Source organism: Colius striatus, chromosome 5 (genome assembly GCF_028858725.1).
Source record: "Colius striatus isolate bColStr4 chromosome 5, bColStr4.1.hap1, whole genome shotgun sequence".
NCBI classification, from domain to species: domain Eukaryota; kingdom Metazoa; phylum Chordata; class Aves; order Coliiformes; family Coliidae; genus Colius; species Colius striatus.
This window is the reverse complement of record NC_084763.1, coordinates 58,397,932-58,420,151: the sequence shown is the minus strand read 5'-3', so window position 1 is coordinate 58,420,151 and position 22,220 is coordinate 58,397,932. Positions and strand designations below refer to the sequence as shown.

Sequence of the window (22,220 nt, the reverse complement as noted above, 5' to 3'; positions counted from 1 at the left end):
TTGTCTCTATGTTGTAAAAAGATCCAGTATCACATAACAGCCACGGAGTATCCCAAGATCACACGAGCTCTGAACCATTTACACAATAGCTTAAGTCTTTTTTTTTTGTCTTTTGTTTTGTCCTTTTTTTTTGTTCCTTTTTTAATTCTTTTTTTTTTAAACCTGCTGGAAGGGAACCCCCGAATACTGCCCCTTAGACAGGCCAAAAAACCAACACTGCTCAAATAATAGTGACGACCTCAAGCAAGTGAAATGAAGATGCGAAGGGCTGAGCTCCTCCCCGTCGGCCCCGGTGGCTCCTGCACGGCCCCAGCCCCTTCCCCTGCCTCGGGGCTCCGGCCGCTAAAGCCCATGGCAAGTAAATGAAATCTCAGTAAAGAACAACCGGGGGCAGCGGGAGGCGGCTGCAGCCCCTGTGCCGTGGCTCCCAGCCCCTTCTGACAAACCTCCCTCCCCTCCATTCCAGATACAAAGAGCATAAGAAACGGTGAATAAAAACAAAGGCTGCCCGGGCTGGCTGCTGGGGGAGGGCTGCTCCGGCCCCACGCAGGACCCCTGCCCCCGCCTCGGCTGCCTCACCAACGCCAACGAAGCCTCACAACAGCCCTGTGAGGTAGGTCACTGTCTGCCTTGGCCAGGGAACCCGAGGCAAAGCAGGGATGAAACTCCAGCCCCGCGGCTGGAGGCTGCTCCTGTGCCCGTCCTTCCACGGCAACGTGGTCCCTGCTCACACGACACAAAGGACGCGGTGGCTGCGCTGCCGGCTTCCCGCAGGACACGCTCAGGGGCAGCGCCGCAGCTCTGCTGCCGGGGGGCGGCTCCTCGGCCTCGGGACAACAAGCAAAACAAACCGTGAGGAGGACTCAAGAGGACAAACAGTACAGGCGGCTGAGCCCCGAGTCCCAGCTCCCAGGGCTGGCACGGCCCCGGGCCGGCGATGGGCCCCTGCGCTCTGCCCGGCCCGCGGGAGCGGCGCCGCGGCCGTGGGTCCGTCCGTGCGTCCGTCCGTGCGTGGGGGGCTCTGTCCTGCGGGAGCAGCTCCGGGCCCCGTGGGGAGGGGGCGGCACATCCCGGGTCCTGGCCTGGCGTGGGGGGCCGTGGGCGGCGGCGGCGCGTCCCGGCGGCGCTGGCTCTGGCGCTGGCTCTTCCTACGCGGTGACCATGCACGGAGCCGACAGCAGGAGATTCAGACAACATTAATCTTCTGGGATGGAGAGAGATGACTTCACAAGGGATAAATAGAACTTTTATTTAAATAAACATTTGTGAACATCTTTATACAAATTACAAGTCCCCACAGAGGAGCCTCGGGCCGCGCCTAAGCGCCGAAGCTGCCGGGAGGCCCTTTGAGCAGATCCACCAGGATGTCGAGCAGCTGGCTGTGCTGGTGGTGCAGGTCCCCGGGGATGGCCGCCAGCTCGTAGCACAGGCACGTCTCCACCATCTTGGACAGCGACACGCGGAAGTCGCGCAGCAGGCGGATGGTGTAGGAGTCTCCCTCCAGCACCAGCAGGTCGCTGTCCGTCAGGGACACCGTCGCTCGCCAGCCGTCGTCTTGGTGGGAAGGAGAGAGGAGGTGAGAAGGGGAGCGGCGCCGCCTCCTGCAGCTCCTCCTCGCGCTCGCCGAGCCCACAGGCTGCGGCTCAACCTGGCAGACGCGGTCCCACAGGATCCAGCGGTGCCCTGGCCCGCTGCTGCCTGCGGGAGGGCAGGGACTGCGCGGCCTGGCTCAGATCCCGGGCTGGACACTGGCCCGAGCTCTGCCAAGAGCCTAAAGGCTGAAGCAACACAGCCGTGGGGAGAAGGGCTGGCTCCTGCCCACACGCCAGCCACGGGCCTCCGGGCACAGCCCTGCTTGCCCAGGCCTCACTTTCCTCTTCTCCCTGGGCTGCCTCAAACACAACAGCTCCCAGACCGGCACCTTTGCGGCCTCAGCGGCTTGGGGAGCAGCGGCTGGAAAGCTGCCAGGCACAGAGGGACCTGGGGGTGTTGGATGACAGCGGCTGAACATGAACCAGCCCTGTGCCCAGGTGGGCAAGAAGGCCAAGGGCAGCCTGGCCTGGATCAGTGTTGTCAGCAGGAGCAGGGAGCTGATCATCGCCCTGGCCTCGGCTTTGGGGAGGCTGCATCTCCAACCCTGTGTCCAGTTCTGGGCCCCTCTCTACAAGAAGGACATGGAGGTGCTGGAGAGGATCCAGAGGCAGCTGCCAGGCTGGGAAAGGGTCTGGAGCACGTCTCAGCTGAGGGAGGGCTGAGGGATCTGGAGCTGTTGAGCCTGGAGAAAAGAAGGCTCAGGGGAGACCTCCTCACTCTACAACTACCTGAAAGGCAGCTACAGCCAGGTGGGGGTGGGTCTGTTCTCCCTGATAACAAGCAACAGAACAAGAGGAAACGGCCTCAAGTTGCCCCAGGGGAGGCTCAGGCTGGATGTGAGGAGGAATTTCTTTGCTGCCAGGGCTGTCAGGCACTGGAACAGCTCCCAGGGAGGTGCTGGAGTCACCCTGCAGGGGTTTCAGAGCCGGGTGGGTGTTGCACTGAGGGCAATGGGCTGGTGGGTAACAGGGCTGGGACAGAGGCTGAAAGGGCTCTGCCAGCCGAAACGCTTCAGTGATTAAGCAGCAGGCAGTTCAGAGCAAGAGCTCAGGCAGCACGAGGAGCAGCCCAGCCGAGCACTCACCTCGCACGTGGATGTCGGTGTCGGTCATGAGCAGCACGGCCAGCGGGTGCACCTGCGACGAGTCCCGCACGAACACGCCGCCGTTGGACTTGACGGCCATGAAGTAGGTGAGCCAGCGGCTGTAGAGCTTGGAGGCCTCCCTGCGCAGGGACAGGCGGCTCAGCGCGCGGCTCAGGGCACGGCTCGGCCCCCGCAGCCCCGCCTGGCGCCTCCACCCGCTGCCCTCACGCACCTGTTGATGGTGGATTTGTGCAGCAGCACCGTGCCGGCCTTTGTCCGGTAAGCGTAGCTGTTGGGTTTGAACTTGCCCTGGCGGGTCACTTTGCCTTGTCTCACCTGGAAGCAGAGGAGCGGCTCTGAGCGACCCTCCCCTGGCTCCCAGCAGCTCTGCTGAGCCACAGCACAGACCTGGGGGCCACCAGACCTGGCCGACGCCGAACACCACGCAACGGGTGGCAGAGCAGGAGGAAGGTGCCACCTCAGTGGCTCCCTGAGCAAGCTACATGAACCCTGGCAGGGACCTGCACAGGCCCCACATGAGGATGGATCCAGAGCCCCCACCCTCCACCCCCAACCAAGAGAGAGACAGCAGAGCAGGGAAGCAGTACCTGGATGAGGTTGGGGTAGAGCCCAGCCATCAGGACTCCTTTCACAAGCTCTTCCTCTTCACTGTACTGGTTACATACAGAGGAGGGCATGGTACAGTCAGACGGGGATGACACCAGGAAGGCTTCGTAGAGGTTCTCAGAGAACTGCTTGACGAGGCCTAAAGGGAGGAGACAGCACCAGGGACTGAGAGTCACCCTCTCCTTCACTGAATGAAAGGGCCTCAGCAGGGCAGCACCAGCTTTGGCCTCAGGGGCTCAGCCTCGCTGCTAGGACAGATCTGTCCTGCCTGTGGCCTCCCTAGCACCCAGGGCTATGCCTGCACTCCTGAAGGTCAAAGCCAGATCCTGCACCCACTCCAGCACTTCCCTGCCCAGTCTACCCCATTTATATAATCAGAATGGTTTTGGTTGGAAAACGATCTTAAAAGGATCATGGAGCCCTCCCCTCACCCTGCCACAGCCACCACTGACCCCTGGCCCCCAGCACCATGGCTTTGGGGTCCCTCCAGGGCTGGGCACTCCCCCATGGCCCTGGGCAGCCTGGCACAGGGGCTGACACCCCTCTCAGGGAAACAGTTCTGCCTCAGCTCCAGCCTCAACCTCCCCTGGGGCAACTGCAGCCCCTTTCCTCTTGTCCTGTCATCCATTACTGGAGAGAAGAGACCAACCCCCAGCCACGGCCTCCTGTGAGGGCGTGTCAGAGAGTGCTGCTGTCTGCCCTCAGCCTCCTCTTCTCCAGGCTCAACACCCCCATTCCCTCAGCCCCTCCCCAGCCCCTTCCCCAGCTCTGTGCCCGGCCCTGCACACACCATGTGCAGCCCCGTGTCCTCGCCCGGCGCCCCGGCCCCCGTGCCCGTGCCTCACCGTTGATGAAGCGGAGGCTGGGGCCGTACAGGTAGTAGTCCTGCAGGTAGTTGTCCCTGGCGCGGCTGTCTCTGCGCCGCAGCACCTCCTCCCAGCCCGCCACGGCCCTGACGAACGCCAGGTGGTCGCTGCCGCTCTCCCGGCTCAGAACGGCCTTGGCCTGGCACACACACGGGCGTCAGCTCGGCGCGGCCCCTTCCCGCCCCGTGCCCTCCCTCCTCGGGGCCCCCCTCACCTTGTCCACCTCGGCCCGGTTCTGCAGGCTGCTGCTGAAGGGGTCCCGCGTGAGGCAGGAAACGATGACCAGCAGGGGGTGCAGGCAACGGTAGATGGAGGCCAGGACGATGGCCTTGGCCAGCCGGGGGTCTGTGGAGATCTGGGCGAGGCGCTTGCCCAGAGTGGTGAGCGCTTCTCGCTGGTCCAGCACCCCTGCAACAGAGCCACCGTGAGGGCACGACCGCCGGCTCCGAGGGCGGCCCAGGCGGGGGCTGCCGGCAGAACCCTCCCTCCAGGCTTGGGGACCTGGTGTAACCTGCAGAAGAGGCCTGCAACGGGCACCCCAACCCCCGGGTCCGACTGAACAGCCGTAACAGCCACATGACCACCGGCAACACCCCAGCCGCGAGCTCCAGCTCACAACTCGCCCTCGTTCTCTGTCATCGCCCCCTTTTTAAAACCTTGGCAACTGCTCCCCACGTCCTGACCCAGGCAGCGCGGGGAACCAGCAGCACCACGACCTGCGCAGCGTGGCGAGGGCGGACACAATCCTGTGCCACCTCCCGCTCCCTGTGTTCAGACAGCAAACACCCAGCACACCCACACCAGCACACAGCCACTGCTCACCAATCTCCTGCAGCAGGATCACAGCTTCATCCACAGCTTTGATGTCAGGGCTGTCCAGAGCCTTGGAGAGAAATTCTACTGCCTGCAACACAGCACGGGGAAGGGAAGAGAGGAAAAGAGGGGATGTTTCCTGTACTGGAGTGTGGGAGAACCCTCAGCCACCCACTGCCCTGGCCCAGGGCCCCAGACTGCAGCATGGTTCCCACTCTGTTTGCCTACAGGGGTGTGAGCTCAGCCCTCTCCTTTCTCACAGAGTCCCTTAGACATAGTCTGTAATCTCAGCCACCTATACATTTCCTGGCATTCACCTGGAGACAGCTCTGCACTTAGGAAAGCAACAATTAAAGCCATCAGCCTCTGGGGTTTTTCCTGCTCATGTCTGCAGTTGAATCACATCTCCAGAATGCGCACTGAGGAGGCCGAGGGAATGGGGGTGTTCAGCCTGGAGGAGGCTCAGGGGACACAGCAGCACTCTCTGCAGCTCCCTCACAAGAGGCTGTGGCTGGGAGAGAGAATTCAGTCTCTGCTCCCAAGGGACAGGATGAGAGGAAACAGCCTCAAGTTGCCCCAGGGGAGGTTGAGATTGGAGCTGGGGAACAATTCCTTCCCCCAAGGGCTGTCCAGCCCTGTCCCAGCTGCCCAGGGCTGTGGGGCAGTCCCCATCCCTGGAGGGATCCCAAAGCCATGGGGCTGAGGCCATGGGTCAGTGGTGGCCGTGGCAGGGTGAGAGAAAGGATTGGACTCAGTGATCTTTAAGGGTCTTTTCCAACCAAAACGACCCTGTGACTACAGTGAGCTGCTGAGTGGCAGGGGTGTTCTCTGCTTACTGTTTTCTCTGGCATGTGGATCTTGGCCTGAACCACCAGGTTCTCCAGCGGGGTGCGCAGGATCTCTGGGACCTGGTACGTCGGCATCTTGTCCAGGCGGCTGCGAGGGAAGAGGTGATAGGCAAAGCCCGACTGGCAGCGGCCGGCGCGGCCTCGCCTCTGCACCACGTTGGACTTGGACACCCACACTGTCTCCAGGCAGGACACCTAGGAGGAAGGAGGATTACAGAATCACAGGGGGCTGGCAGGGTCCTGCAGAGCTGCTCCAGCCCCTGCTACAGCAGGATCCCCTGGCTCAGGGGGCACAGGAACGTGTCCAGGTGGGTTGAAAACCTCCTGAGAAGGAGCCTCCACACCCTCCCTGGGCAGCCTGGGCCAGGGCTCCCTCACCTCAGCACCAAAGGAGCTTCTCCTCCTGTCCCAGGGGCACTGCCTGTGTGCCAGCCTGTGCCTGGTACCCCTTGTCCTGCCACTGGCCACCACACAGCAAACACTGGCCCCAGCCTCTCCACACCCACCCTGTAGGGACTGAGCAGCATTGCTGAGATCCCCCTGAGCTCAGGCTTCTCTTCTCCAGGCTGAGCAGCCCCAGTTCCCGCAGCCTTTCCTCCTCACACACATGTTCCATCCCCTCAGCACCTTGGGAGCCCTCCCTGGCCTCTCTCCAGCAGTTCCCTGTCTCTCTGGCACAAGCGCTCTCATGGCTTTCTGCCCTGTTTAAGTGCAGCTTTCCATCCACTCTAAAGACCTCAGGCCCTTCACAACCCACCAGTCATTCCACCAAAGGCACGTGGTGCCATCTGCTGGGCACCTGCCCTGCCTCTGCAGCACAGCACAGGGCCCCTGCCAGCCCCAGCGCCTGATGAAATGGGTTAGAACTGGGTGAATATTCCCTTCCTGGTCCTGTAAGCAGCTGCTGCAGCCTAGGGAAGGGGCAGCAAGACACAGTCAGGAGCAGCACAGCTGCCTTCATGTTGTTATGAATGTTACACACAGGAGCCTTGGCAGGGCCCAGCAGTGCCAGAAACGTGACCTGAGAGCAGCCCAGCCCCCCAAAAAGACTAACAAACAAACTTTGGGGTCAAGACAGCTTCAAACACAGCAGCACCCAACGGGTCAGAGTTGCCCTGCTTTGGCTAGAAAGAGGCTTAGGGTAAAGTCATGGAAAAGGGCAGGGAGCAAACAGAAAGGCTGTTGCTGTGAGGAGTGTGTAACAGAGGTGGGAAGGCAGCAGGGCTTGCCTTAAATCTCTCTGAAGTCACCACACTTGCCTGTTGAGCAGAAGCCCACGGGAAGCCTGACAGGGAGCTTGGCAAAGGCAAACCCTCTGACTGAGGAGTCAAACTGTCCCACACAGGGACATCATGTGTGCTTCCCAAGGGCCACACGGGCAGCAGCACTCTTACCCTTTAATGGCACCTCAAACGCCGCTCTGGAAACATCCATCAGCTCCAGAACGTCCCCAAGGCCCCAGAGGTGAGAAAGCAGCAGTACCTTGGTCTTCAGGTCGTAGCGTTCCTCCTTGTGGGTGCCGCTGTCCACCACGTGCACGATGTCATTGATGGTGATGGACGTCTCGGCGATGTTGGTGGCCAGGACGATCTTCCTGACGCCGGGGGGAGGCCTCTGGAAGATGTTTTGCTGGTCCATCATAGGGATGTTGGAGTGCACTGGGAAGTAAAAGCAGAGTTGGTCCCGTTTTGCAGTACAGGGCCAGGGCGGGCAGAGGTTCTCAGTCTTCCTGTACCATCACCTCACACTTGCAGAAGCGAGGCACAGGGACACCCCATTGTCAGCAGACTTCTGCCCACCAGACCCCGGGAACAATGGGAAAAGCCCACCAGGGAAAGCCTCATTTCAGTTCCTTCGAGCTATGGCTCAGCAGCAGGAGCTCTCATCACCTCCTGTCCCGAGAGCAGGGCCCAGGCAGGAGTCCTGCTCCCTCCCACTGTCAGCTCTGCAGCTCCCCCTTTTCAGAAGGCCTACGGGTTGTAGCCTTGTTGTTTGGTTTCACTTGGTCAAAAATGGTTATCAGCAAGGGCCTGGAATGCTTCAGTATCACATATTTGCCCTGTTACAGACGAGTGAGACGGAGAAGTTCCCAGCAACTGCAGAGAACAGCAGGGCAGCACAACAAACGTGCCCAGGGGAGCACAGGAACATGTGGTTCTCACAAAGCACCACCTGCATTTATCAGTAACTGAGCTGCTCAAAGCTGTGCTCCTGGCTGGCCTGGTTTGACATTGAACAGAGAGAACTGTTACAGAAAACAGTCATGAAACAAACCAAGCCCAAAAACATCTTACAGCCTTGCAGAGTAATATTGGCTTTGGTTATAAACTTCCCTCCTGGGAGACTGAACGTTAAATTTGCTAATCAGAGCTGAGCTACAGAGCACATCTCCATCCCACAAAGCAAGGCTGGAAGATCTTTTCTGGGCAGGCTCAGCATGCAGCTACAGCAACGTTCCTCCTCCTCACCCCATTCTGAGTTAATAGAGGCAAACAAGAAGCCAGTTCTTGTTTCTTCCATCACATACACGTTTGGATGGCCTCTGCTGGGAGGAGTTACTCGTGCTTGACATGCTCAGCTGCAGCACAGGTACACACATCAGGGCGTGTTAGCCTGCTCTGCAGTCAACTGGCCATCCATGGCTCCTGGGCAGAAAAGCTCTGGCACTGCCACCTCACCTGGCAAGACGAGGTACCGGCTGTTCTGAGACCCCAGCATCTCCAGCAGGCGCTGCTGCACTCCCTTGATTTCCTGCCAGCCAGGGAGGAAGCAGAGGATCCCACCTGAAAAAGAGTGAAGGGTTAAGAACAAGCCACCTAGAAATCCAAGCACTTCTTCCCAGAAGCACAGCAGCTGCTTCTGCTGTGCAGAGGGACAGACATTATTACTCCACAGGAACCTTTAGCCCAAGCCAAGCCAAAAGCAGGGCCTGGGTCTGTGATGCCTCCTGCCAGCTGATCTCTAAAGAAACCTGCACCACACTTAGTGTGAACAAATGAGATACAGGCAGGGCAACATTCATCTACAGTTCATACTTGCAGTGCTGTGTGTGCTTCTGTGGGCTCATTAGGGCAGGGTTTTAAAGCCAGAAAGAAACCAGGCTGCCTGTGGTTGGAGAGTGAATACCTTCTACTAGCTTTGAAACACTGAAGACTCTGGCAGATCACCAGAGTCCTGCCTTCCTCACAAAAACATCAACTCCCAGGCAAAGATATCTGACAAGGATGCACAAAATAAATAGGAGTCTCTTGCCCTTCAGCCCAGGAGAACCTCAGCACACTAATGCTGAGACAATGAGGAGTCAGATGTTGTCTTCTCAGCCAAAGACTCAGAATCTGCTCATGTCACTCAGCTCAATGGGAACTGAAGGTGGCCTTGCAGAAGTCAGCTCAGCATGATCCTTTCTGGGCTCTGAAGGGTTCACTTCCCCCACTGCCCCCAGCAAAAGAAAGAGGAAGGGGGTCAAGGCAGAGCATACCTGGCTCTCCATGGGCATCAATCTGGAGTACAAGATCGGTGATCAGATCGAGATCAAGGACACATTCATCATCTGATTGCTGGATAAGACAGGAGGACACATGCAGTTAATGAGTGGCAATCTAGCAGAAAGGCACACAGCCTCCCAGAACATCTTCTGGAGAGAGCAAATGCCTGCACTTGGACAGCCTGCTCAGGACTAGGAGCCAGGAACCTCAGGAGGCCGGTTCTGGCTCCATCTGGAACCTGCTCTGGTCACAGCTGCTGCCAGATTCCTCTGGTGTGCAGGGCAAATGTACAGTCCCTTTGCTGTTCTCAAGACTTGGAAGCTAACTGAGATTCGTGTATCTCTGCTGACCTAACACGAAATATTTGGGTGCAAAACTGTGCTATGTGCCCTTGGGACTATAAATCCACCAGGCACAGAGCAGCAGCTTTTTTATCTCTCAGTCATTTGGGACACACTTACCAAGCCACTTGAAAAAGCACAGCTAAAATCCCACCCCCAGCAGCAAGAGGAAGATTGCCCTGGAGGGAATGGGACATCCTCAGCAAGTTTGCTGACGACACAAACTGGAAGGAGTGGCTGATACACCAGGTGGTTGCTCAGCCACAGGGAGGGACCTCTACAGAAATGGGCTGACAACGTCTAGCCCAGCAGGCTGGAGTAGGAAATGTCTAGAGGTCTTGGCCAACCGCACTGATCTGTGGTTCCATGACCCAACAGCAGGTAACTGGTAAGATTACCCACAGCAAAGAGCACATGTCTAGAGGGCATTTCCCAGAGGGACAGACTAGCTGCAAAAAGCAGCAGCCAGGGAATTCAGTCGTGCAGGATGGTGAGCTCTGGGGTAAGACACTGCTGCAGGCCATAACCATCCCAGTCTGGGAGCAGGCTGGCACAGAGTATGCAAACACTGCAGTCTGCATCTCCGTACATAGATACACAAGCACAATGAGCTGTCAGCTTGCTCAAACACACACCAGCTTCCCCTTAGAGAGAGATAAAGGTACCCTGGACCCAAACCCGAAGTCACTTTTATCCATAATCGAACCAGAACGCTCTGGGATTCTGCTACACTGACTCTACCTCACATGGGCTGACGTGGAAGAAAAGCTACGGCGTGGCCACCCGAGGAGCAGGGGGCAGAGGGCACGTCAGGCACAAACCTGCCCACCTGGTCCCCTCGTGGGGGGAGCAGCTTCCCCGCCAGGCCGCACGCTCACCTTGATCTCGTAGTGCCGGTGCCGGTGCCGGCCCAGCTTGGCCAAGATCTCCTCCAGGTAGTACTCCTTCACCGGGTACATGAAGCCCGGCACCTTGACCACGGGGCAGTCCCCAAAGTAATGCGAGAAGCGCTGGTTGTCTCCCGTGGCGCTCATGAGCACCAGGCGCAGGTCGGGGTTCAGCTTCTGGATGCCCTTCAGCAGGATGAGCAGGAAATCCGTGTTGACGTCTCGCTCGTGCACTTCGTCGACCACGACGTGGCTGACGCCCTCCAGGCTGGGGTTCCCCTGCAGCTTGCGCAGCAGGATGCCCACGGTGCAGAAGAGCAGGGCTCCCCCCCGGGCCGGCGGCTTGCTCTCCAGCCGCACCTGGTAGCCCACGTTCTTCCTCATGTTGGGCCCCAGCTCCTGCGCCACGCGCTGCGCGACCGAGATGGCGCTGATCCTCCTGGGCTGCGTGATCACCACGTTGCAGCGGGCGCCGCGGCCCTCCAGGATGTAGTGTTCCAGCAGCAGCTGAGGGATCCTCGTGGTTTTCCCACAGCCCGTGTCTCCCGCTATCACCACCACAGGGTTCTGCTCGATGGCTGACAGGATGGTGTCCTTGTGGGGATCTACTGGCAGCGGGTGGCTCTCCTGCCACGAGGATCCTCTCCTCTTCCAGAGGGCCAGGAGGTTCTGGCTAAGGCGCACTTCCTCCGCCTCCAACATGGGGATGTACGTCTTGCCCGTGATGGCATCGCTGATGGCGCCAGATTCCTTGCTCAGGTTCATCATGTCATCAGCAATCCGGGGCCTGGATTCCCTGATGTCCACTGGATACTGCGAGAGATGGAGAAAGCAGGGACAAAAACATCAGTACCGGTCCCGAGGGGGACAGAACGGAACAAGCGCCTGGAACAGACCGGCTCTGCAGTGACCAGGAAGCTCTGCCAGGGTCTCTCCAGATCTGAAGTAAACTCAGCCATTTATATTCTGAATTGAGGTTATTTAAAGTGACAATTAACTTGGGCACCCCCAGCATCCTCCTCACTGTGTTCCCGGTTTTAAGAGAGGCGTTAGTCCCGAGGCCTGAACCGACAGGCACCAAACAGTCACTGAGCTCCCCAAGACAGGGGCTACGCTGCAGGCAAGTGATGCAACAGCTCCTCAAAGACAACTTTTGGCAAGCACCAAGTTACATCACCACCCTTCTCTCTCTCAGGAAGCTCAGACATGTAACTTGCACAAAACAGAAGCGTTCAGCTAAGCCAGAAATATTTCATCTTGGCAAAAGATAAAACAGAAGCCGCACATCCCATCCACAGGAACAACTAAAAGCAGTAACAGTAGGTCAGGAATTGTCTGGAACAGAATCACAGAACATTAAGGGCTGGAAGGGACCTGGGAAGCTCATCCAGCGCAGTCCCCCTGCCAGAGCAGCACCACCTAGAGCAGGGCACACAGGGACTCATCCAGCTGGGTTGGAATGGCTGCAGAGAAGGAGCCTCCACAGCCCATCTGGGCAGCCCCTGCCAGGGCTCCCTCACCTCAACAGGGAAGAAGTTTTTCCTTGTGTTGCTTTGGAACCTCTTCTGTTCCAGCATGTCCCCATTGCCCCTTGTCCTGTCACTGGCCATCCCTGAGCACAGCCTGGCTCCAGCCTCCTCACACCCACCCTTGATGGGTTTGTAACATGAATGAGCTCAGCCCTCAGGCTCCTCTTCTCCAAGCTGCAGAGCCCCAGCTCCCTCAGCCTTTCAGCACAAGGCAGATGCTCCACTCCCTCCATCACCTTGCTGGCCCTGTGCTGAACTCTCTCCAGCAGCTCCCTGTCCTTCTGCAACTGAGGGGCCCAGAGCTGGACACGATATTCCAGATGCAGTCTCACAAGGGCAGAGAAGAGGGGAACCTCAGAAATCAGAGCATTGGCCCAGATGATCTCAGGATTAAAAGTTCAGCTACAAATCAGTTCTTCTGGACTCAGCCTTATTCAGTCACAAAGCCAAGCCTTCCACAGCTCACGTTTGTGTAAGCATGGGAGGCAGACCAAGCTCCTTCAAGATGCTGCTGCTTCTCTAACCTGCCCAGCCCTTAGCCAAGTCATTTACAGGAGGTCATTCAGAAGTAGCTGCTGTCATAGGCAGAGTCTTGGCTTTCTAGACATTCACTACAGCTTTGTTTACTTTCCAGTATCTGAAAAGACTGACTGAGATCTTTCCTGTTCAGCTCCAAGAGGTAAATCAGTGACTCAACGACTTCCAAACACGGGCATTATCTCAGTGACTTCAACAAACGACACACATTTTAACCTGAGCTACACTCAGCCTCACCTCACCTCAGTGCTAACTCCTGTTTGACAGGGAACACTCCCAAGGACTCTGGTCTTGGCACTGCTTCAGTTCAGAGGGTGTCTGTCCCCCACTGGGCCACCAGGAAGAGGCATCTCCTGGGGGAAAGCACCACTGGGTGCCCGGGGACCTGCACCCACCACTACGCTGATGTACAGCAACAAGGGAGACAGGCAAGTACCAGCACCTGGTCCTTGTGAAGCTGTAAGGCACAACTAGAGTTCAATGGAACCAACACCTACAAACAGGCAGCATTTTTAAGCCCACAAAGGAGGCTGTAAGCAAGCCAAAACGTCCCAAAAGCCAAATAACGCAGCCAAACCTCACAGGTGCATACCAAGAAGGCCCACTGCCCACAGAGGGTCTCCTTCCACAAAGGCCAAGACTGAGCAAGTTTTTGTGGTAAACTTATCAAGCCATGAACTCCCTGTGCAATTCCTGGAGTGAAATGAGACCAGTCAAAGGTGACTGTGAGCAAGCCTTACGTGGTTCAGGTAGTTCTCGATCTTGCGCAGGGTGGCTTCGGGGACCTTGATGTGACAGGGCTTCCTCTGGTTCTCACCCAGCTCCCGCAGAGACGTCATGTTGTACATGGCGTGGCTGAGGGGGTTGTTGTTCTTGTCCACCAAGCCCAGGCTCTGCAAAGGAAGAGGCAAACAACACAATCAGACACAAGGCTGCTGCACACAAAGTGCTGGGATACAGAGCACACAGGTCCTACGTGTCTGGACAGGGCTCAGTGGCCTCTCTGCAGCAGTTCCCTGTCTCTCTGCAGCTGGGGAGCCCAGAACTGGGCACAGGGCTCCAGCTGAGGCCTCAGCAGGGCAGAGCAGAGGGGCAGCACAACCTCCCTGGCCCTGCTGCCCACACTCTGCTGGATGCCCCCAGGCTGCCATTGGCTTCTTGCCCACCAGCCCACGCTGCTGCTCATGGTTCTCTGCTGCCCACCAGCACTGCCAGGTCCCTCTCCTGGAGCTGCTCTCCAGTAGGTCATCTGGCCTGGTGTACAACCTTCAGGTGAACCAGCCAGTCCCCCCAGTGTCACCAACGAACTTGGTGAGTGTTCAGGGGATGTAAGAGCCACATGCACTGACCTTAAGCTTCTGACAGGCCAGTGCTGCTGCTTTGTTTTCTGCCTCCACCTTGCGCCGGCCCTTGGCAGCAAAAGTCATGGGGCAGGGCCAGCGGAGCGTGAGTTTGCAGATCTTGGTCTTGGTGCCCACTGTGCGGAACTGCATGTATTCCTGAAAGACACAACCACCAGCACGTCTGGGGAGGTGTTCAGAGCCTACAGAACTGGGCAGGCATCGTCAAGTACTCCAATATCTGTAAGCAGAGCTTAAATTGCGGTTTGGTTTTTGTTTGTTTGAGGATTTTTTATGTGGAACAGGTTTACTGCACTGAATCCCACCCCCCAGCTCCCCAGGCACTGGCTAAGCACAACAGAGAGCAGACAGCTGTGTGGGGAACACCACTGAGAGCTACGGGGTGCAGCACAGCTACCGCTTGCTGAGCACATGAGGTCTGGAAAGGAGAAGGGTGACACATACCAAGGAGGAGGATCAGCAGCTACGGGCAAGAACTGAGTTGTGGAAAGATTCTGTCAGCACAGCAATGACACAGTGCTCAAGTAACACAAACTTGTGTTTGTTGCAGATATAGGGGGAAATGCAAACCCACTGCTTGAGAAAACACTCTGCTTCATTCAGACAGCTCCTCTATTGCCACAGCCTCAAGGAACAACCTTCCTCATGCTTCTGTTAAGACATTTCCTCAACTCTCACAACTAAGTCTTTTTCTTAGTCTTCAGGCTGATTTTTCTAGGCCTATTTTTAACTTCCCGTCTCTTCTGTCCCCCCAAAAAAGCATCCAAAGCGATTCCAGTTGCAGCCCTTGAGCTTTGTTCCTGGCAGGGGTCAAACAGCACCTTACCTTGACTGTGGAGGAAGAGGTTGCAATCTGAATCACTTGGGCCAGGAGGTTTTTGGGGAGGGGGAACTGTGTCAGGGCACGGATGGCAGTGTTGTCATCTGTCATTTCAATGGAGCTCCCTCCTCGGCTACATGGAAGAGAAGAACAGTTTTGATACACAAATACCTGCTCTGCCTTCAGACTCAACTCACTTCAGGTCTGAATCCTGGTCACGTGAAAAGTCAAACTGTATGTTGCTACTAAACTCTGACAGTCAGGGAACAATCACCCAGCCCAGTAAAACTAAGCAGACCTTTACAGTAGCACTGCAAACCACACGACATCAACAGATGTGAACATTTTCACTGCTAAACAGATCCTTGAACCAAAGAGTGCTCCTAAAATCAACCACCACCACCACCAGGCCCTTGCTCTTCACAGCTAAGCAGATGAGATTTGTGCTTTTCCTGATAGGAAGGCAAACAAGCAGCTACTGGTGATGGACAGGAGCAGATTCAATATTGCCCTTAGAACCAGCGTGGTCACAAAAGGCCTAAATGCACAGGCAACACTTCTGGGAATGGAAATCTTTTTAGGCACAGAAGAATCAGAAAAGCAGGTAACAAACTAGCAGCAGTTTATCCTAAGGGCAAGACTCAGGGGAACAGAATGCCTCTGCATTCCCTTGTGATGGCAGCCAGGCACAAGACCAGGCTGCTCCGCTATCGCTCACATAGAGAACAGTAGCCAGTGCTTGGCTGGTCTACAGGCCACACCAGCAACATGGGAAGCTGCAGCTCAGCGGTGAGGAACTACAGGGGTGCATCAGCTAAAAGAAAAGCCTCTCTCCCTCATCCCTCTGGATAAGCTGCTACCAGAGCAGAAGTACCTTGCATCTCTGCCCGGGGTCCGAGCATCCTGATGGGCCATAGGCAGATAATCAGAAACGTCGATCGCTTCTTCCTCCAGCTCTCCTTCCTCCAGTTCCCCTTCCTCTAGCTCCCCTTCCTCCAGCTCCTCTCTCCTCATGGCTTTAGGCATCCTGCCCTGCTCCATGGGCTGGATGGAATCGTCGGGCTCCATCCGGCGCCAGCAGGTCGACAGGTCGGCGAGGGAAGGGCCGGACTTGGAGCGCCACTTGCCCTCGGAGCACCACCTCTCGTCAGGACAGCCCAGCTGCTCGGCCAGCAGCCGGTACTTGGCAGCATCAAACAGCTCATTCCTGGGGCCCAGCAGACCCCAGCCCTGCCAGAGAAATGAATCAGTGTCAGCTGCAGGAGAGACAGACACGGCAGCTCTGCAGGAAACCAAACACGTCTGGAGCAGGAGCAATGTCTTCCCATTTCACAGAAAAAGAGAGAAAGGGATCTGCAGGAAATAAAAGCTTTCCTCCTGCCCTTACCTCTTAAGGAAGGCAACGTGTTCACTAGCCCCACTGCCCAGAGCACAACCACTTCAGGTAACACCACATCTTACCAAACTGCCACAATCAATGAACATGTTGCACCTTCAATGGCCCCAGCTGAGAGAAGGCTGCATTACTCTGTACCACAGGAGTGTCCAGACAGACACAAATCCTGTTGCTGGACTCAAAGCCACTACATTCAGACACTCTCTGCACCTATTAGACACTACTACCTTGCTTGAGATGACAAGGATTTCTTTAAAGCAGCATCTGCAGCTGTTTCTATGATTGCACAACGCCCCCCACCATCAGGAACTTCTGCTGGGTTACAGCTTTAGCTGGCAGAGCACCACAGTTAAAGGCCTGCAGGCTGAGTGTCATTCTGGGGGCTGGAGGCTTTGGCAGCTATGTTAGGGGTGTTTTCTAAGTTGTACACTACAATACAGTTTAGCCATTTCCAAAACTCAGGGGAAAATGTAAATATCAGGAGGATTTTTTTCCCTTAAAAACTTCCAGGCTCTCAAGAAGCAGGAAACAAAGCTTTTGCTGCCCACTGACTAGTGAGGCTAAAGCCAGAATACACTTCCCATGAACATTAACTGAATGAGCACCAAGCACACTACAGGTGGAACAAAGTCAGGCAGTGAAACAAGTTTTGCTAAGCATAGGATGAAAGAACCTAACCTAAGCACAGGGTCCAGCTGCAGAAACTGCTGCTCTGAACTTCTGAAGGCTTCATTCTTACTCTCAGAGAGCAGCTATGCAACATGGGTTCTTAAATGGTGACCTCTACATCCTTACTGTGCTTGCTTGGCACTGGCTGTGCACACAGCCCCACCACTGCCAGTCATAAATCACAGGTGGGTCAGCTGAACATCAGAACATGAAATGGCCACACTGTGGCTGACAACAGGAGGAAATAAGGGCCTGTGAAAGTACCACCCTTGCAGATACACACAGGTAGTGAACAGTACCAGTAAATACACCTGAGGGAAGCTCCGGTGGCTGTGGGTGCTGAGACCAAGATGGAAGGTGATGATAGCCCAGGATATAAAGAACAAAGACCAGAACTCAAAGAATTGAGTGAGTTCCTGCCTGGCTGAAGCGAGTGGGCTCCTGAGCCCTAAGGGATTCAGACAGCTCAACATTTTGTCCTCTACCCCTCAGGCCAAGGAAGTGAACAGGCAAAGAGGGAGCTAAAAGTCAAACACCCTGTCAGCACAACAGACAAGGCCTGCACACTCAAAGGCTTCATTCTCCAGAGCTAAGGAGGAACATAAGCTCACCTTGAAGAGCTGACACGCTGCAGCTGCTGCCTGCCTCTCGGCATCAATCTTCTTGGTCCCATAGCCTTCCACTTCCACGTTCTTGGGCCACTTTATATGCAGAGTGACTTTCTGAAAAGCAAAGACAACCAGTAATGTGGAACAGTACAGAACAATCTCTCTCCTCCAGCAGAAGCACACCTACTTCAAACATCTCCAAACTCCAGGCAAAGGAGGGAACTACAAATGAAACCCTCCAACAAACTGCTTGTTTGGGCCCTTTCTGGGAAGCTCCAAACCCGTAATACAGAAGAAAAAACCAGCCTGAGAAAGGGATACGAGGTGCTCGTGTCACACAGAAGCTGCCTGGCTGTGCCAGGCCCAGAAGCCAGGCTGACTCCCAGCACAGGGCCGTGTTCTCGGGGCCGGAGCTTCACAGGATGCAGCGCTAGCTCAGAGCAATCGAATGCCAAGAGCTCATCACAAGAACAACTCAGCTCTAGAGTGACTGTTCCTGTGCACACTGCGGCACAGCAGCCCACGCCTGAGCAGCTCCATGCCCTCTCTGACACACTGCCAGGTGCAACAGCCAGAGAATCCTCCTAATTGCTTCCTTACTGTAACATTAACTAGCGGCACATTGCATCACGAGTTACACGGGCAGCTATGGCACTGCTCGTCAGGCACAGGCAAACCCAGCCTTCAGCTTGTGCTGCCCACACAAGCTATTCAGAACTAGCAGTATCACCACAGCTCCTCTTACACCAGCACAGTTGGACGTGAGCAGCTGAAAAACCTGCAGAGGCAAAGCATGCTGAAAGCTGAACCCTGCCCTCTGGAGAAAATTGCTCCAAATCGAGAACTGGTTCTAGTCCTGGCCCTGCAGATGCTGAGTTTCTGCAAGGCTCAGAGGAGGGAAATGCCTAAGGAATTTTCTCCTGTTTGTGCAGCACAGATGAAAGGTGGCATTTCGGTCTGCTGGGAAAACCCCACCTATAAGGCTAGAGAAAGGCTCCTGACTTTTCAACAGCCTACATCTGGCTGCCTGCCTGCCATCTGAATCTCATCTCACTGCAGGAAATTGCTAAGGATTTTGCCTAGGGGCTCTGCATGAAAAGGCACAGAGCTGCTGAGAAAAAAACCTTGTCTCATGAAGGCCAAGTTACTTGGGGCTCAGGAAACAAACTCACTCGCTTTCAACCGAGGTTCTACAGGCTGGCTCACCTGCCCTTCTGTTCCCACACACTAGTTCTGAGTTGGTTTTGGGGGTTGGGGCTCTTTTTCTCCAAGAGCTTTTTTCTTGTTTAGGTTTTCTTGTTGCTGGTTGTTTTTTTAACCTGAAGTTACCCCCAATGCCAGTTAAGTGCTAGCAAGACTGGGACCTGATCACACAAACTACAGTGATGAGGCATTGCTCACTGTATTCCCAAATTTGTTAGGAGACTCTACTGTTGCTCAAGGGAAAGCAAGAAAAACAAACCCACAAATAACAAAGGAACTCCAAAGCAACCATTCCTATGTATTGCCTAAAATGCAGGGACACTCCTAGGATGTGGTAGTAAAATTTCCCAGGCAGTTTTTAAGACAGAATGTTATTATCTTAATGTTATGAATCCATCAGAACTGAGTTCTCTCCTGGAATGCATATTACAGTTAAACCTCAGCTGGGAAAGGCTTTCTGCTCCAGTGTGAGAGCTGGGATGATAAAAGAAGGCCCTTGAAGACAGAGCATCCAGCAGTTCAGAATTCCTGCCCACTTTGTGGCACAGATTTGGATCCAGGCCTCTCACATCCCAGCAAGAGCTCAAACTTCTTGGCAAACTCTTTCTTTGGAATTCCTCTGCTTCATTTACCAAAAAAAAGAGTCTGTGTTTCATTTTGTCCTGAAGTAGTATTAGAAGCCTCTCTCCACTGCAAACAAATTCTTCTCTTCTGGTTGCAACTGAACATTTTGGGCTTAGGCATTTGTTCTGTTGGAATCTACAATCAAATCTAGGCCTGCTAAGGTCTAAAGTAGGGCATTTTGATGTTTATTTTCTAGCAGTAGGGTACACTGCAGTGCAGACTGTGTCTTTCTGCTGAGAAAAGCTGGTTACAGTAAGCTACTTAAAAACAAACCATCCTTCCACACACAAAAGGAGAGGGATGGGACTGACATTTATGTACCTATTAAAGCATGTGAAAATAAAGAACAACAGGAAAAAGTGAGACAACTTCTCGTCAGAGACTATGACACAACTTTTCAGTAGAATTCAAAGCCTTTCATAACGTTCCCTATTAAAGGGTCACATGCAGGACTGGGGGTACTCTTGGCTCACTGTGCCACACACCTACCCATCACTCTTTCCCAGCACCATGGCATTACCTTTTTCCTTGGCCCATTAGTATGGATGTACACCAGCTTGTCCCTCGCATGAGAAATGCCCAGGGCTCGTCCAATCACACTGTTGAGCAAGTTTTTAGGCTGTGGAAATTCCTTTAGTAAGTCTCTGGAATCTGAAAGAAACAACAGAGGAACTAAATGTCTTACAGTTCTTGTGCAGTCCTGTTCAAAGACAAGTTGCAACACCTGCTTCACTACAGCTCTGTGAGCACTGGCATCTCTAAGGTTACAGACAGGAAAGTAAGCAGAAGTATTCAGTGGATCACCTACAGTGTCTCCAGGTATCAGCAAACAGTACCCAGGAGTGCAAAGCCTCCTGAGCTCCAAACATGAGACGACACTGCAAATGCAAAGTGGGCAACAATACTGCGTGTCCTGTACTTCTCCCCAAGTGCACACACTGCATGCTTCCCCCTCTTTTAAAATCATTCATCTCCTCTGGCTAGCACTGCAGCACTGTCCAACTCCGTGATTCAGTGACACCAACAGTCATTTAACACTTTGGAAACACGGTCTTTTTCCCCTCAAAAAAGAACAGAGCATCAACAGAAGAAATGCCAGACTATGCAGACCTGTTGAATGTGAACACAAATATCCTAGTGCAGAACTCCAAGCCCACGGAGCTGATGCTGTTTCTTCAGTATTAAGGCAAAAGCAGTTTTGTTTGTCACCCTTCAATACTGAACATAAACAGCAAGAACTATTGTGAACAGACGCTGGTATCTGCATCCTCCTCCTGAGCCATGTATATCACCCTCAGGGTTAGATCAAGGGTCTCAGCAACATACAAGTTACACATTAGATCCAGACAGTGGTAGCAACGTGAAATCACAGAACGGTGGGGGTTGGAAGGGCCCTCCAGAGCTCATCCAGTGCCACCCCCTGCTACAGCAGGTTCCCCTGGCTCAGGGGGCACAGGAACGAGTCCAGGTGGGTTTGGAAACCTCCTGAGAAGGAGCCTCCACACCCTGTTGAACTGTGGGACTCCATCAGCTTCAAGGGCTTTTCCAATCTCAATCATTCTGTGGCTGTTCATCACCCTCTCCAGTGAGGAGAGCAGCGTGCTGAGCCAGAGTTGAGAACAAAAAAATTCTGGAGACACCCAGTTTTGAAGTTTCTTCCTCCAAACAACAGAGGAACCACTGAATCTCAGAGAAACCAAACATAGCAGACATAGGAGGAATGTGAGTTCCTTATGACACACACAGGGAGGTGCTGAAACACAGCCTCCATGGCCTGTGATAAGGAGAGCTCGGTGTCACTTGAAGGCTGGGTGCATTGTAATGTAACAACTGCCTGATCCTGCCTCTCAGCTGGAAAGGGTTCAGGTTGGCATTACTTTTCAACCTGGTATGTAGCAAACAAGCTGGTGTTTAGAGGGCAGCATCCAAACGAGGAGATCTGAAGAGCTGCCTGCTCAGCCTTCTTTGCACCAATGTGGCAAAGACCAGGCGACACACAACGGGCTTTCTGCGGCTCTCCTGCACGTGACTGTCAGCCACGCTATCTTCTGTTATAAAGAGACGTTCAAAGAGTCCCCAGGCTGCTGTCTCCACACAGCCTCTTGGCCACTGACAGGAAATACTCTGATTTATGAATGCTATTTATTTGTTAATGACCTATCCATTGGCCAGGACAGCATGAACACAGCCTCAGCCTAGCAAAGAGCTACAAGCCAGTCTTCTCTAAGTACAGAGCAAATGTGACATTTCTACCCACTCACACAGCAAGTACCACTATCTTCAGACTCTGACCCCTTCCAGAAAACCAGAAAAGTGACTAAGATGTTGGCACTCTGCAGTTCTGTTCCATTGCACACCGCTGGGACGTGTGGAGGGAGGAGTATTAACACAATTCCCAAATGCACTGTTATACTCACTTAATAACTGAGAAATTAAACCCAAAAATCGACCAAACAACAAAATTCTAACATCAGCCTACATTACTCAGCCTCTAGTTGCTTCCTCTTTGAAAGACAATAGCCTGAGAAACTCTGTGGTAAGTAACTGGCATAAGTAAGCAGCACATGGCTTCTAAATGCTCAGGAAAAAAGTATGCAACTACCTAATGACAGAGCCAACTTCTCACATTCTGAGGTGCCTAAACATTTCATCCATTCTAGAGCAAAGAACAGGACCACTACATAACAAAGCCGAGCTCTGGCTTGCAGATCAGACCCTGAATTACCAACTCAGACACAATGTGTTCTTCACAGCTGACAATGCCATATTCAGCAGTACCATCTGACCTACCAGCAGCAACTCTAAGGCTTGATGGATTACCCTCAACCCATTCTTATCCTGAAACTGAGAGCTGAAAGGACCTTGTCTTGTATGGAGCCATGTTTCAATTGTGGTTTTTAAAGAAACCATCTAAAATTGCAGAAGTGGA

General features: G+C 54.5%; 1 protein-coding gene across 5 annotated transcripts in view; it reads right to left on the bottom strand.

Annotated features, from left to right (window-relative positions):
• DHX30 (DExH-box helicase 30) overlaps positions 1 to 22,220 on the bottom strand; it is a 38,473-nt gene that overhangs the window by 21 nt on the left and 16,232 nt on the right. For 4 of the 5 annotated variants that reach the window (XM_061996457.1, XM_061996458.1, XM_061996459.1 and 1 more), the window contains 18 exons: positions 19,812 to 19,942; positions 17,468 to 17,578; positions 15,666 to 16,021; positions 14,798 to 14,924; positions 13,960 to 14,109; positions 13,351 to 13,503; positions 10,536 to 11,357; positions 9,310 to 9,388; positions 8,510 to 8,614; positions 7,314 to 7,489; positions 5,820 to 6,026; positions 4,993 to 5,074; positions 4,385 to 4,578; positions 4,150 to 4,309; positions 3,286 to 3,443; positions 2,910 to 3,013; positions 2,678 to 2,817; positions 1,564 to 2,275 (listed from right to left, as the gene is read on the bottom strand). In XM_061996457.1, coding sequence (XP_061852441.1) covers positions 1,932 to 2,275; positions 2,678 to 2,817; positions 2,910 to 3,013; positions 3,286 to 3,443; positions 4,150 to 4,309; positions 4,385 to 4,578; positions 4,993 to 5,074; positions 5,820 to 6,026; positions 7,314 to 7,489; positions 8,510 to 8,614; positions 9,310 to 9,388; positions 10,536 to 11,357; positions 13,351 to 13,503; positions 13,960 to 14,109; positions 14,798 to 14,924; positions 15,666 to 16,021; positions 17,468 to 17,578; positions 19,812 to 19,942 — 3,599 coding nt within the window. In that variant the 3' untranslated portion in view covers positions 1,564 to 1,931. The other variant, XM_061996455.1, reaches the window with a different exon arrangement.